Source organism: Montipora foliosa, chromosome 1, assembly GCF_036669935.1.
Source record: "Montipora foliosa isolate CH-2021 chromosome 1, ASM3666993v2, whole genome shotgun sequence".
In the NCBI taxonomy this organism is placed as follows: Eukaryota; Metazoa; Cnidaria; class Anthozoa; order Scleractinia; family Acroporidae; genus Montipora; species Montipora foliosa.
In genome coordinates, this window is record NC_090869.1 from 26,560,648 (window position 1) to 26,576,133 (window position 15,486).

The following is a 15,486-nucleotide window of genomic DNA, read 5'->3' on the forward strand; positions in this document are numbered from 1 at the left end:
AGTCAGACTGGGAACATATAAAAAGAGCTGTATACCTAACAAATAGAGGAGTTTAGCAAGACTAGTTGAGCGAGAACTGTAAGATCGACCCGAGACACCAAATAAAGATGTGAAACAGCGGGAGTGTTGAGGAGTCTTTCTTCCCTCAAAAGATTTCCTTCAACAAAAGTTCATAGCGGTCTGAGTTCGTCCCGGTCTCATGTAAATTCCCCCCTAAGATGATGCCCTTGTGTGTGCGTGATTAGGACAGGAAGCAGACGGTGTAGATAAATTATTGTCACGAGGGTCGATCCTGGGTCCATTTTTTTATCTGATTTACATAAACAATTTGCAGGGGCACCAAACGAGCCATTTTTTCAAAATTAATCAAAATATACAATGGACATAAAATAAACCAAAAATTAGCCATTTTGGAACAATTTCTCTACCTGCTGGGAAATTTTTATCTGTTCCGCACTCCCAGTAGAAACAGACCAGAAATTGCGTTTGCCAGCAGGGCCGGGCGGACGTTTCCCAGCCAGCAAGCATAATAACAATATTTCAATGCTTCGTACGCCAAAAGGCCGTAGCAACAGGCCTTACATTTACCTTCCAGTTGTAGGGGATGGTGGGGGGGGGGGGGGGGGGTTGGGGTAGGGACGGCATAAGCGATTGATACATTAACTAGAAATACCGCTAAGGACAAAATATTTCTCACAGGAGATGCGGGAACGCAAGAATATTGAAGACAACTTGTCAGCAACCAAGACATTTTCTGTAATATCATTGGCCGACGATACTTCCTAAACTGTCTCTGGTCGAGATTCAGTGATAGTGCTCGAACAGATAGATTCTGAATTACCAGCTATTTATGATTATAAAATAATTAGGATAGTACGTGCACTCTCATTGGTCAATAGCTGTGTTCAGATGAGACATAGTCTACTAACTATGGATGAGAGCATGGAAACGCGGCTTTGACATCACACGAATTTTGATTGGTTATATGTTGTCAGACGCACGTTTTGATTGGCTGGTAGGAAATATGAGCGTGTATCAAAAAAATCTGTTTCAATCAAGAATTTTGCTTCATTTCTTTCCTTCATTTGTCGAATTGTCTTTGAGAAAAATTTATAAATGCAATAGAGGACTTTTGTCCGTGTTTCTATAGCCTCATCTAAATACCCGGGGGAGTTGGGAGAATTCTTGACAGTTATGCAAACCCCCGAGTGCTTCTCAGGTTCGCATGACTGTCCCGAATTCTCCCAACACTGCCTTGTCTTTAGATGAGGCTATGGAAACACGGAAAACGTCCTCTATTGCTTAACCCTTTCACTCCCAAGAGTGTCACTTAAAGATTTTACTCTGTCTAACGCCAGACGATTTTACTCGTCAATGGGGAACCCCACGGGGGTGAAAGGGTTAATTCGTTATCACTATTTTATACGCAAAGCACGTATGTGGTCAAAGAGAAGTCTTGGATACCAGGAAATATCTCTATACCTATGATGAGCGAAAAAATGCATGTTGCGTTGTTTAGCTTCAGTAGTGAAGTACTAGCTTTATATTCTATCTAGATGTAAAACAACTGCAATGTGCACAGTAGCATTTGCCTTTAAAGAGTGTGATGACTCACTGGAAAGTGTTGTAAGTTACCATCACTTCCTGTTGTTTTATCGCTCCCTCGGCTCTCTGAGGCAATCTTTGTGGATTGTTTTTAATTTCGACCAGTAATCAGTCTAGTCAAGATCGAACCGCTCCGGTGAGATGATAGGTGAGGCCTCATCTGTTGGCACAAGTTTCCATTCAAGCGTTCTTTCGTATCCTCTCAACATACTAACTCGGCGACAATTAAGTGCCCACCTGAACGGAAATACCGTGTTCTCGTTTTTGATGAAGTCTCGAATTTGAAGCCCCATCGAAGAAGCGAGAGATTTCACAGTAGGAATTTTCTTCTTCCTTTTAAATGAAGCGAGTTCTTTGTCAGGGCATGACGCAAGAAGGGACGCTCTCAGAAACATCAGGAATTCGCTGGTCAAATTAAGGTATTCCACAACTGCGGACACGCCGGTTGAATGCGCAAGTTCAGGATTTCCAGTGTCCCGCAGAGCTCTTTTGCAGAGGTCATCTACACCGAGTCTATACGGCAACACATGAATGAGTTCCGGCATAAAATTTCGAATCCAGTTTTCAGTTTCACTTAATATGACGGCATGAGAATTCGACGTGTTTAAAAAGTCTTTCAACTTTCTCAGCAAAACGGCAAGGGGACAATAGTCCCATAAGTTGGATGTTGTAATGCGGTCATATGTGAGATCGGAAGGCAGCCAGGCCTCGATATTTGCAACGTCGCATAGAAGTAAACGGAACCTCACCTGGTCTGTTTTCAGTTTTTGAGAGAACTTTTGCAGAATACCGGACAAGTAGATGGTGTACATCTTTGTCAGAGAGGTTGAGTAGCAGGATTTCTTTATTTCTCGGTAATCCCATCCTGTGAATGGAAGCACATCCGTCGGTATGCTGTAATGAAAATTGCGGTCGGCGGTAAAGTGAATAGCTCCTCTACCCGTTAAAGTAACGTTTTGTCGGGTCAACTCTGGGGTGTTTCTTGATGAATGAAATATACCTGTGTCAAGAAAATGTTGAGCGGACTTTCTATGCTCTATTGGGATTGCATGCATGTATACGCTAATGCCCTCGTTTCGTTTTGGATCGGAGGAATTGGCCTCTTGTCTCGAATCTTCCACCCACGACCCTTTGCGTTTTGACAAGCGAAGCCATTCGGTCCAAACAATCTGTAGCTGACTGAGGTGTTCTGTAGGAACCATCATGAGACCTCCAGTAAGCTTGAATGGTTCATTTGTAGTGACGAGGTCTTGAAGAGCACACGTCAGGTCATCAGAATCTTGTGCAGAAATGCGAACCGAGTACCAAATTCGGACCACTCTTTCGCATATAGCATTTCCTCCTGCAAACAGTACAACAGTCGTCTGAGTGAAACTGATTTATGGTAGATTAACCATAGAACCGTCCTCACATTCTTAGACAATCTGACCTCAGCAGTGTTAGCTTCGAGAAAATCAAATACAACCATTTATGAGACAATTTAAGATATAGTGACTTCAATCAGTGAGTAGAAACTCCCCTTTTTATCCCAGAAGGATCAAGAAAAAGAGGCTAATGATGATAGCGAAAAAAATTTCATTTCCGGCGTCGATGGAAGGCGATCTTTACTCATAAAACATTATTCGTTTATTTGACAGTAGTTCCTGCCTCAGGCCAAATCGTACAAATGAACATAACGCATAGCTTGAAATCTGAAATTAAATACGAAGAACTGTTGATGACTTGTTTGTTTCAAGCGATGATGATGATGATTAATTAGGCTTAATAGGAAATAATATTTAGTTGATCGAGTAATATGATTGTGCCGTAGGAGACATTTGGGGGAGTTTGTGAAACGTGAAGAAGAAACCAAACTTTGAAAAGGTCAAGTCTCGTTAGTATTGTCATTATCTGGGTCAGTTTCATTGAGATAGAAACTCCCAATATACTAATGAGGCCTTTCATACACTAGCCTTGATAAATGGTATAGACAAACAAATAAATTGATAAATTTACTATACCTTTATATAGCATGTAGAGAAGCAAAACTGTTCGAGCGAGAGTACATGGACAAATGTCGTTTAATACGAATGTCACTGGCTGCTTGTAAGTCTCAGGCAGGGAAGCAACGGTGAGTAACACATTCCTAGGATCACCAACTCCACATAATAACAGAGATAATGGATCAGGACAGTTTTCTCCCTCATTCATGGGCAAGTTGAGCAGATCCACGGCTGGAACATTACCCCAGTAATAGGTAGCAATGAGACCAACGCTAATCTTCTTATAAACCTCTTTAATGTCTTCGGCCAATTCAAGAGTTCTATCAACAATGCCTTGGCAGTTAAGTTTGTGGTCTGCCCAGTGGTTTCTTTGGCATTCTTCGCTACAATAGGCGGCATCCAAACAGTTTGTGCACTGCATTGTTCTCGATCGTTCAATACCGCAGCTCAAACACGTTCTCTTTAGGTTAGCCGAATCGCAATCTGGCTTGTGTCGCCATATGTCTTGTTTCTGACATTCCTTTGTGCAATAAAAAGCCACTCTGCATCGTGAACATTGGTGAGTGCAGGCTTCTCCACAACGCCAACAATGCTTAGCTGTGTTCATGATCTCTATATATTATTTGATAAATCGGAGTTACGTGCAATACTCACGAAAAACTCTCAACATTAGTCACCAGCATCACTGAAGTAGCTTATTCCGACAAGCAAAAATAATGTATTCTCATTTCCCAGAATTTCGTAAGTACTTACAAAGGAGGTACCCCTCAGGTGTGATTGCCACTGTAACATCATACCTCTTCAATTTCTCGGAACTCGGAGTAATTTATTTCAATTGCATAATTATGATATGGACTTTACTGAACCTATCTTTTAATTATGCTTAATATAGTACAAGAGGTGGTTATTGGTCACCGAGGAGTCTCCTGGAGGGGAGAGGACAAAACGCAGAGAGTGCCCCATGGCGTACCTAAAAGGGTTTATTAAAGGAGAGACATCGCGCCTTTTGAGAGCAAACTACAACTCAGTCAAAGAAACCTTCGCGTCACTTAAACGAAATTTTCAATCCCGTGTTAACTCGACCGAGGTTATCCACGTGAACTCATCACAACCATAATGCCTGAAATCAATTTCTCAGCAAGGAAAGAAGCTCTACAAACCAAAAGCAGGACGTCATCAAACAGAATTTTGCCACTGGTTACTTATAAAATTTGGGTTTTATCAGTTGAACTTCATTTATCATATTTTTTCATTCATTCAAACTAAATTACCGTAAAGACTCGTGTAAAAGCCGCACCCCCAACTTTTCGAAGGAAATCATGAAAAAACGGTTAATGCTAAAAATATCACGGAGACCAACTACTTATAGTTCACAGTTGAATAAAAGAGATTTGACTTATTTCTGAGAATGCTATTTGACAAAAACAACCAAGAAAAACCTCTTTCAGTATAGTTATTTTCCCTCAAGACAAAAGTGTTCTAAAACGAGAAAGTTCTGGGCAGCAAGTACAAAACACAAAGATGAAAACTGCACAATTTCGATTAGGATTAGAGCGCAAAATAAAGGCCAAAAAAAAAAGAAAAACAACTCACGTTAACCACTGGCCGGCAAAACTCGATCTTTCACGTTGTGGGAGTTGATAATGTAAATTGACCACCGTACAGAGATTCTAAAAGCTGACGTTTCGAGCGTTAGCCCTTCGTGAGAAAGAATCGCAGGGGCACCCAACGAATCTGTTCCCCTGAGAATTCTTGCTGGCTGGCAAAAATACAGGTGTTTCGATGGGCTGGCTGGGAAATTTATTTTTGATAGAGGTTTTGCCTGGGAATTACTAACTTTTTCTAGCATTTGAAACCGAGCTGGCTGTAGAAACTCTGAAGACTGAGGTCGACTAAAAAAAAAAAAAAAAGGACCCCTTCCCTCTCCCAGAGTCCCAGAGAGTAGTCACAAACGTACGACGGCTGGTCAGAGTGATTGCGCTTGCGGAAAAAACCTGTTTTGTCCCGGTTTTGTCGCTTTTGTTCGGTCATTTTGGATCGAGGGATTTGACAGCGCGCGGAAATCCTGGCTGGGAAATAAATTTGATCAGCTGGCTGGGAAACCAACCAATTTTATCTAGCTGGCTGGGAAATTTCTTGTGTGTCTTTCTGGGAAAAAGGAACAGATAATATTTTCCCAGCAACACTGAAAAACACCTGAAAATGCCTTAATAACATTTATTTTCATTAACTGGGGTATAAGACATTTTACAACAAATTGGTCGTTGGGTGCCCCTGGAATCGAGGAATCGTGGGTTATGTGCAGTTTTATAGTAGAGTAGGAGTAGGAGCTACGCTAATGGTGATAACATGGCAACGTGAAAAATAGGAATACATCAGTTGAATGAAAAGCGTTCGTTAATACCGTGAGGATTAAGGGTGCCGATTTGGAAGATGAATTTTTGCTCCAGATTCTTGCGGCTTTCCGTCGTACCTAGATGTAGGGAAAGGCTGCAGATAGCCATGTGTTTTTTGGAGTGGTTGGGGAGATTAAAATGACGAGCGACTGGCTAAGATGCATTCTTGTCATTCTTCTCAACATCGCGGTGTTCGCGGAATCGGGTCACCTAGTCGTCTACCTGTTTCGCCAATGTATAATTTATTGCATAACGTACAAGGTATGCAAGAAATGACATTTGCATAGGTACATGTGAAACGATCGGTGATCTTAACAGATCGCTTAGGTCCCAATATCTTGCTAGTGTTAACAATGAAAAGACAAGTTTTGCATCGTGAGCGCGCGCATTTGAAAGTGCCGGGTTGCTCGTTAGTTTTGAGCGCGCTTCTAACTAAAAAGTTGCCTACGTATTTGTCGCGTTTGAATGAAATAAACGAGAGTAATTTAAAATTATTAAGAATGTTACTTTTGACTGCTTGATTATGAGGATGGAAAGTGAGGATGAATGGAATTCTGTCATTCTTATCTTTTTGTGACGTTTGTAGTGATGACTGTCGATCAAATTGTTGGGCGCGATGATGGCCCGCTTTGACCACAGAGACAGGATAGCCACGTTTTTCGAAGAACTGACACATCTCCTCTGGTTTGCTGGAAAAATCGGAGTCATCACTACATAGACGTCGAAGTCTAAGAAATTGAGAATAAGGAATGCAGTTCTTGACATGTGATGGATGTGACGATGAATACAACAAATAACTGTGATAATCTGTAGGTTTGTAGTGCACACTGGTACATAGCACGTTGCCACTAATAGAAACTTTGAGATCTAGGAAAGCCAATGAAGTTTCCGAAATTTCCCAGGTATATTTAAGAGCCGGATGAAAAGAATTGACGGAGGTTATAAATTGATCGAGTTCTTCTCTGCTGGATGAAACACAGGCAGCCCAAGCTCGGTATACGATTTATAGACTTTGTATGGGAAAACATACTTTGAGCTTATAAATGCTAAAATAAGCTGTAAATGTAGAAATAAAGTTCGCTTACCTCTACATACGGTTGTCCTCGTCTTTTCTGTGCAATCGGAGGGCAAACTTGTGTCCGTTTTAGAAGGGTTTGTGGCTTTCGAATTTTTTGCGATGTCGTTAGTTGTCGTTTCCCCTTTTTCCCGAGCTTGGGCTGCCTGTGTAGCCACACATCTAGCTGAACGGATGGGAAGATTATAGAAAGTCGAACATTATTTGGAATTTATCCGCCCAAAATCGTTGTGTGGTCCCGGAGTGGAGTTGATGTGATAGGAAATTTATCTGGGCTTAAGGCTGTGGTTTTTTTTTATGGCGATTCGGACCGTTGGTTCGTGATGCGAGAGCAATTTGTGGGACAAGATCGCCGCGAGTCACCAGTCTTTCTTCTCTTTATGAGGGGAAATGACGGCTGTGACTAAAAGTGGGACGGGAAAGTGAGACTTGGGACGTGGGGACTTGGGGACGCGGGGACGCGGGGACGTGGAGACATGGGGACGTGGGGACGCGGGGACACGGGGAAGTGGGGACGCGAGGACGTCGGAACTCGGAGACGCGCAGGGATTCGAGGACGTGATAGACAAATAACAGCTGACTTCTGCGCTGAATTCGTAAAATACAATTTTTGACGGTCAAGTGTAAAATTATGGTATAATCTAATAACATGGAGAGTTTATCAGACCAGTAACTGATGATTTCCAGCGTCCATGGTTCCTCCTTGCCTATTTTACCGTGAGAGCTCTGGATACAGAATAGTTTCAACGCAGGGGGTCTTAAACGTCTTGGGCAGCCATGGAGGACTTTCCTGGTAAGTAATTGAGTTTTCTTGTCAATCCTTGAACATCCGTGCCGTTTCCTCGCTAATTTAGATGGTTATGTTTACTTCAGGAAAGTACTCCATTGCTGCCCACGACGTTTAAGACCCCCTGCGTTAAAACTATTCTGTACCCAGAGCTCTCACGGTAAAATAGGCAAGGAGGAACCATGGACGCTGGCAATAATCAGCTACTGGTCTGACAAACTCTCCAGCATATTAGATTATTTTATACTTGACCGTCAAAAAGTGTATTTTACCAATTCAGCGCAAAAGTCAGGTGTGATTTGTTTATCACCTCCTCGAATCCCCGCGCGTCTCCGAGTTCCGACGTCCTCGCGCCCCACCTCCTCGATTCCCCACGTCCCCGCGTCCCCACGTCCCGAGTCCCACCTCCCCGTCCTACTTTTAGTCACAGCCGGAAATGACAACTAACGACATCGCAAAAATCCGAAAGCTACAAACCCGTCTAAAACGGACACAAATTTGCCCTCCGATTGCACAGAAAAGACGAGGACAACCGTATGTAGAGGTAAGCGAACTTTAATTCTACATTTACAGGTTATTTTGTCATTTATAAGCTCAAAGTATGTTTTCCCATACAAAGTCTACAAATCGTATAGCGAGCTTGGGCTGCCTGTGGATGAAATAGCGCCGATGCAAGTTCAGGTTTGGGGCCGTTATGCACTAGTCATTTGTTTCCCCCACCCCTTGACCCCCGGGGATGGGTAGGGAAATTACATTTGAATGGTTGTAAAGTAGGTGTATTTCCACTGGGGACTAGAGCAGACAAACACACGTAATTCCCCCACCCCTCTGTTCCTAAAAGATTCTGAGTCATCAAGGAAATGTTAGGGAGATTACCACAATATACAGTACTTGCCATTTGTGTGTGCCCCATGAACTATATAAGGAACGAAACAAAAAAAAAAGAACTGGATAGAAACAAGACAGGAATAAGCGACCAAAAAAAAAATTTTTGCACATGTGAAAATACTCATCACCATTGCTCCTCGTTTCTTTTCAGTCCCAGTCCTCCTAGGTAAGAATTCCCCGATATTTCCCTCTGTATGTCCCCAGAGGGGTAGGGCTGAGGAACGAAAATCTTGTAATTTCCCTACCCCCTGGAGGCGTAATTATGGCGTAATCTCGCGTAATTGCCCTAGTAATTTCCCCATATGTCCCCACTATCCCCGGGGGTCGGGGGGTGGAGGAAACAAATGACTAGTGCATTACACCTGGCCGCTGTACCGATTAAAAAATTGGTGTTCAACATATCCTACAAAAAGATTGGCATAGTTAGGTCCTAGCTAACAATCGTAAGCACGGCGGCTGACTCGAATGAACGGCATTCGCCATTAACAAGCAGTTGCGTTCATGATGACACAGTACAAAACACAGTGAGTGATTCGATTGTGATCGAGATGAAGAAATGTCGGAGGTGGAGACTGAGGCCGAGTCATACCCGATGCGTGTAGGGTAGCAGCGTGTCGCGATTTCATCTATTGAAGACATTGAACTACCAGAACAAAACTTTGTTTCGGATGATGTCGAACTTAATCAACGGAAGCCCGTATTGCCCACAAAAAGATGATTATCTGTATCTCCCAGAAAAAGAGGAAGGTCTAACTCTAGCGATAGGCGAAACTTCGACAGGGAATCTTGAAGGACCTCTCGACATGATAGAACGTACCAGAAAAAATTTCAGACGATACAAAAGTTACCAACGAAGAAAAACCAGAGTTTGGTGTTGCCTCTTTCGACAGCGCCGAGGGACCTCTCGGTATAATGCAGTCAGAAAAATTTCGAACGGTACAAAAGTTACCGAGGAAGGAAAGACAACGATTGGTGTTGCCTCTTTCGACAGCGCGATACGAGGGGTTTGTATGGTGAAGATTTTGAGAGATTTTTATATTGCCTGGACACCTTTCCCCAGAAATGGACAGCCTTAAAGCATTCAAACAAAGTGGCCCGTTTGATTTTCATGTGTGGGGCGTTACAAGCACTAGATGATACTGATTAGAGTCAGTTCAAGTAGACGACGAACGGTATCCGGTCGTTTCGCCAACGAGTTGTTTCGCCAACGACCCGTTCGCCAACGTCTAAGGTCGTTTAGCCAACGTCCTAAGTCGCTTGGCCAACGTCCTACTAGTCAATTCGCCAACGTCTAAATAAAAGTTTACACTTGTGTGTGTTGTCATTTATTCCATTCCGACGGCAGTTCTCTACGAGTAAAAAAAAGTCTTCAGCGCGTGTGTGCAATGTTAACCAGTCTTTTCCTGTGTTGTCATTTATTTCATTCCCTCGCCTGGAATTATTTTCCCTGCGCGTGCGACGGCAGTTCTCTACGTGTAAAAAATTTCTTTAGCGCGTGTGTGCAATGTTAACCAGTCTTTTCCTGTGTTGTCATTTATTTCATTCCCTCGCCTGGAATTATTTTCCCTGCGCGTGCGACGGCAGTTCTCTACGTGTAAACAATTTCTTTAGCGCGTGTGTGCAATATTAACCAGTCTTTCCCAGTCACAAGTCAAACAATTGACACTGATTAGCGTCGCATCTTAATTAGCGTCGCCTATGTGAGCTTATTCGAATATGGATGTTTCCGGTTAACCAATCAGATCTGTGAATTTTATCGCACTTACCTTTCTGATCCGATGCATAAGTATAAAAGGCCCAAAAAGATACAGGATCTTCATTCGAGCTTTAGAGCAACTGAATACAATTCCAGCTTTACATCATGAACATCTGCAACGTGTGTAACTTCGCCGTTCGCCCGCGCCAGGAAGGCCTTCAATGTGACGGCTGCTACCGTTGGCAACATCGTACCTGCGATAGATCCCTGCGATACTGGAATATCCCGAGCCCAGTACCGCGCCGCTGTACGGTCTGGAGAGGGAATCGACTGGAGTTGCCAGGTGTGCATGGAGACACCATACTTCTAGAGTAGCGGAATGGAGGAAGATATGGACTCGTTGATGAATGACCCCTCAATGGTAAGTACATGCACTTATGTTTATGTAACTTTGGTGGGATGCTTTAAGAGAGAAAAATCTCTCCTTAGAAATATACCATTTATTTATGCCGTTATAGAAATACCGTCTCTCCAGCTTACTGAAGCTTAGGTTTTCGGTCTTAGGTCTTAAAAGACTTCTATCACATGAACATTGACAGATTTGTCTTGTTTTATCTTTTAGCCGTCTGCAAGCCTTCCTGAACCTGAGAGTTTAGAAGAGAGCGGGACGCCACTATTCTCAGATGAAAACAATTTTGGTGAGTTCGGTTATGTGAAATGTGTTAACAATCAACCTAATAGTTTTAAGAGACATTGCCTAGCTTAGTTCTTTTACGCGGGTTTCATTTGCCGAAATCTATGTACCGTATTTACTCGAATAAGCGCCATTCATTTTTCACGCCACAAGTGCGGTGCTTATTCGAGGGCGGCGCTTATTTAAACATTGTACCAGACTAATTTACTTTTTCTATATTTTTATTTAACGGTACACTTTCTATCTGTTAAGTTTCCTAGGGACTGAAACTAAACTGATAGTAAATCTAGAGAGAAATTCACGCGGTGAAAAAAACTCGAGAGTTTCATGATAACGAGAGCGAAAATATCAGGAGTGAGAGCGAATTCCTTGGTCGTTGTGGACCAATTTACAACGCTTATTAACTTTCTTGTCCTGGAGTGTTTAGAGTAAATAAAGCATTGTTGTTGTTGAGCACTTACATATTTTCTCTCTTTAAACAGATGACACATCTTCGTACTCAACGAACGAAGAACCGTCGATTCTAGAACCAGTTCCCGACGGAGAACCACCAATGGTTACAGAGCCGGTAACTTTCCAGTTGGTCGAGCGAGGAACGAAACGTGGAAAGACCAGCCTCGTCGACTGCCATGGCTTCACCTACAACGTCCACTCCAGGCGTCCCTACGCAACTTACTGGCAGTGTACGATGCGTCCACAGGGAAATCCGTGCAAGGCCTCAGTGACGGTTGCGTCGTGGTTGGAAAGAATCACCGCATCTAGAATGGACATCCACAAGAAAGTTAAGGAAATGTCCCAGGAATTACAAGACAAGAAGACTGGGATCGATCTAGATTTTATGGGACGTTTTTTAAACCAACTCGTCGAGTCATTGCAATTGCCCTTGTTAGTTTAGTGACGTTATAGTTTTTAATTAAAAGGACAGACTCAGATTCATATCATAAAGGAACAGACTTTGATACATGCCTTACAAGATACTGAGTCTGGTTAGGGCAACAGCCAAGGTAACAATAGTGTGTGATGATAATTTGTTTACATTTGTTACTTACAAGGCACTTGTGTAGAGTGTTTTTTTATGTGATTTCACGACAGTCATATTGGTCTTTCATTTTTTCATATGGCGTAGCCAGAACTTACTCATTTTTTGTTGTCATTTCATAATCGAGCGAAAAAAAATAACCGAGGTTACTGATCGCCTGAGTAAAAACACTCTATATAAGTGTTACATGATGCGTAAATATTACTTTAAAGGGGGGCACTGTCATTTTAAATTTGCTATTTTTTGGTCAAAGTTGGATAAAAATCTAGATTACTACTTTAGCTTACATGTACAACATTCGTGACAACCCTATGAGCAGATATGAAATGTATTTATGGCACGAACAGTTATTCTTGTTTAACTTCTGGTGACTTTCTGAATACATGGTCTCCAAACTTAAAAAAAAACTGGCCAATTTTTCAAGTTTCAATCCGGTTCCATCCTTGGCCGCCAATAGCAAAGACGTCTTTTAGTGTTCTGAAGTTTGACCAAAAAAGGTTGACACTGCCCCTTTATATTAATTGTTGTGGTGGTGCATATTTGTCATCAAACTCAATTGCGTGATTCTATTTTCGGCTCTAGCAAGACTGTCTTCCAGTTGTTGGTTTTGGGCCTCTAGAGACGCGGCTTCTTGAATGGTGTTGTGTAATTGATTCATGAGACGTACGATTCCTTTGTTTCGTTCACTCCATTGTTTATGGTGTTCGTATAGATACGCAATTGTCTTGCGTAAAGCATCGCTCTCTGATTTTGGAGAGGCAACTTCAGCTGCATATTTTCAGACGGTGAAAGTCGTTGAATGAAAACGAACAGGACTAATATCAGTAGTACTCGTCTCACCAAATTTGTGACATTGCCGCGCTATTGCCATCAATTTTGTTTTGTTTTGAATAGTTCAAAATGGTAGATTTGAAACGTCTTCAAAGGTGCATGCACAGAAACCAATGGCACATTAGCATGCTGTGTCCTCTCATAAGGCCCTCTCAATTTCTTGAAAAAGAGGCGTGAGCTATATAATATATCTGCCTTGTAATTTAGGCCATTGTAAACCTGATGTAGCGCCTTGGATACCAACAGGGATGTGACCCCCTCTTTTGGATACTTGGGCGGAATTTGCAAGTGAAAGTGGTCGGAAAGGGAGGCCATTCAGGTGTCAGAGGCTGATTCGCCCTGCTGTATATTGGATGGGCGACTGAAAGTTTATTGCTTCGAAATACAGTGTATGTATGATACATTACCCTCAATGCTGACAGTGGTAGCATTGAGGGTAATGTATCATACATGCACTGTATTTCAAAGCAATAAATTAATATTCACGATGACTGTTGTGGTCAACATATACTGGTCAACATTAATTTCACATATATTAAGAACAAAACGTTATGCGAAAAAATAAAACAGCAAATTGCAAAGGTGCAAATTAAAGCTCAAAGACTGAGCCCACTTGTCATTAAATTTCACCATTCTTTGAGATTGGAACTGTTGACTGCAAGGCGGTAACACTGGGAAGATTTAGACTTCGGCAACCTCAAAATTATGTATAACTTGGCAATCAGTATCAAATAATGCAGGAAGGGGCACTTTCATTATAATTATTCTAATACAGTAATTTCTTATAAAATAAGATAGATGTATTCTCTATCAAAGAAACATTGTACTTTATCTGTTCTGCTACAGGACACCTACAGGTCCAGCTGGGACATATAAAAGTTCACTTTTACTCAATTTACAAAAAGGCTTTTTTTTAATAATTATTTTGTAGGTAACATAGAGAGAGGCAAGACTCTAAAGGAACTCTTGCTTTCCCAAGAAACCTCTTCCAAAGACAATTTTATGTCATCATTAATGCTGCTGGGATGTGTCATATTGGGAATGCACTACGAGCATGCAGTTGGGGTTAAAAAGAAAGTCCCCATTGCAATGGCCTTTGGACACCCAAGCACTGCAAAGTCGACGGCACTGGAATGTGCTTTGTCAGTGTTGTGCCGAGGGGAAATGCCACTCGGAGGTAAAAAAAATCTGTACTTTAGCACGTGTTTTCAGCATATTTCAGCCACTAGTTGCCTGGTGATAGACAGTTATTACAAGCTCAGGAGGGGGGGGGGGGCGGGGTTTAACAACAGTGACAGTTCTTTCTGCATTAATCCATTGGTTGAGACATGGACTCTATTGTAAATTCTAACGCAAAAATTTCTACCTAGTGATGGTAGTGCTTCTTAACCAGTTCTGTTTTTCGTAGATACCACCCACGCAAGACTTATTCAAGAGCTTTCGAGTCACTCTCTACCACTAATGTGGGATGATGTCTCTAATCTTAGTCAACTAGACACCATTGCCCTTATGTGCTATAACAAGGTATCGTTGAGTTATTTTACTTGTTCTTATATTATCACAACAAGTATTATTTTATCTGGCTTCACTCTTTCCTGCCTATATGAGCTATCACAATATGTACAATTTGCAATTATGGATGTAAAATAAAGATAAGTGTAATGTATTGCATGTTGTCCAAAATGACACAATACTTTGTTTCCCGTAGACTGGCAGGAAAACGATGAGAATCGAAGGCGGATAATATTGTTACTATCCCCATATTGACAGTAAATCCATCAGAAATTGCAAAAAAAATAAAATAAAATAAGCAAAGAGAAAGTCCACACAATCCTGTTTGTTAATATTGGTTTGAATTAAGAACGCTATCATTAAATGTACATGCATGCTATGAAAATCGCTTTCTCATCTTTAGCTTGAACATTCCTCTGTTTCTAACAGAATATTTTCAAGAACTTTAATCGTTCCATTCAAGGAGGTGGAAGTCAAGGATTCATTGATTGACAGACTGAAACTGAAAGAAAAACTTGACCAAAGGATGGCCAACTCTATAAAGAGTTGTGGGGTCATCTTTGGTCTTTTAGACATTTCAATGGGATGCTGGATGATCCATCTGCAACAGAAATCCAGAGTATATTACCTCATGACATGGATCTTCGATCTCAGGAGAATTATTTAATGCTTTTATATACAGTCTCTAAGGTACAGTTATTTTGTCTTTAACCCATTTCCTGTCACCTTATTTTAAAAGAAGAAAATGATTGCTGTACAACTGCAATGGAATTAAGCGATTTTCAGCAGTAAGAAAAAAAAACATGGTGCATCTGGAAATAAACGCACATTAATTGTTCATGTACATATAATATAGATCTGCTGGTTTTTCATATCAGAATGGTATGCAAACTGCTGTGAGGGAAGGGAAGATACTTCTTTTTAACGATAAACAATGCTTCTGCACTGTATTTTCAGCTTTTGGAAGTTCTTGATTTGAAG

At 41.6% G+C, this 15,486-nt stretch overlaps 2 protein-coding genes across 3 annotated transcripts; one reads left to right on the plus strand and one right to left on the minus strand.

The window, feature by feature from the left end:
* Positions 1-712: 712 nt before the first annotated feature.
* Positions 713-4,286, minus strand: LOC137976665 (uncharacterized). Its single transcript, XM_068824033.1, has 2 exons — positions 3,606-4,286; positions 713-2,947 (listed from the first exon to the last, which is right to left on the minus strand). Exons 1-2 carry the CDS (start codon positions 4,192-4,194, stop codon positions 1,719-1,721), a joined length of 1,818 nt encoding a protein of 605 aa, XP_068680134.1. The 5' UTR covers positions 4,195-4,286; the 3' UTR covers positions 713-1,718.
* A 6,482-nt stretch (positions 4,287-10,768) lies between these two features.
* On the plus strand, positions 10,769-15,235 carry LOC137995366 (uncharacterized). 2 transcript variants are annotated; one of them, XR_011122268.1, is made up of 6 exons: positions 10,770-10,850; positions 11,052-11,127; positions 11,606-12,127; positions 13,925-14,170; positions 14,402-14,517; positions 14,935-15,235. XR_011122268.1 is itself a non-coding variant. In XM_068840929.1 (3 exons), exons 1-3 carry the CDS (start codon positions 10,809-10,811, stop codon positions 12,016-12,018), a joined length of 531 nt encoding a protein of 176 aa, XP_068697030.1. In that variant the 5' UTR covers positions 10,769-10,808; the 3' UTR covers positions 12,019-13,911. The 2 variants fall into 2 exon arrangements, 1 of the variants encoding a protein (XP_068697030.1); XM_068840929.1 differs by lacking the exons at positions 13,925-14,170; positions 14,402-14,517; positions 14,935-15,235 and having other exon boundaries at positions 10,769-10,850; positions 11,606-13,911.
* Positions 15,236-15,486: the final 251 nt, after the last annotated feature.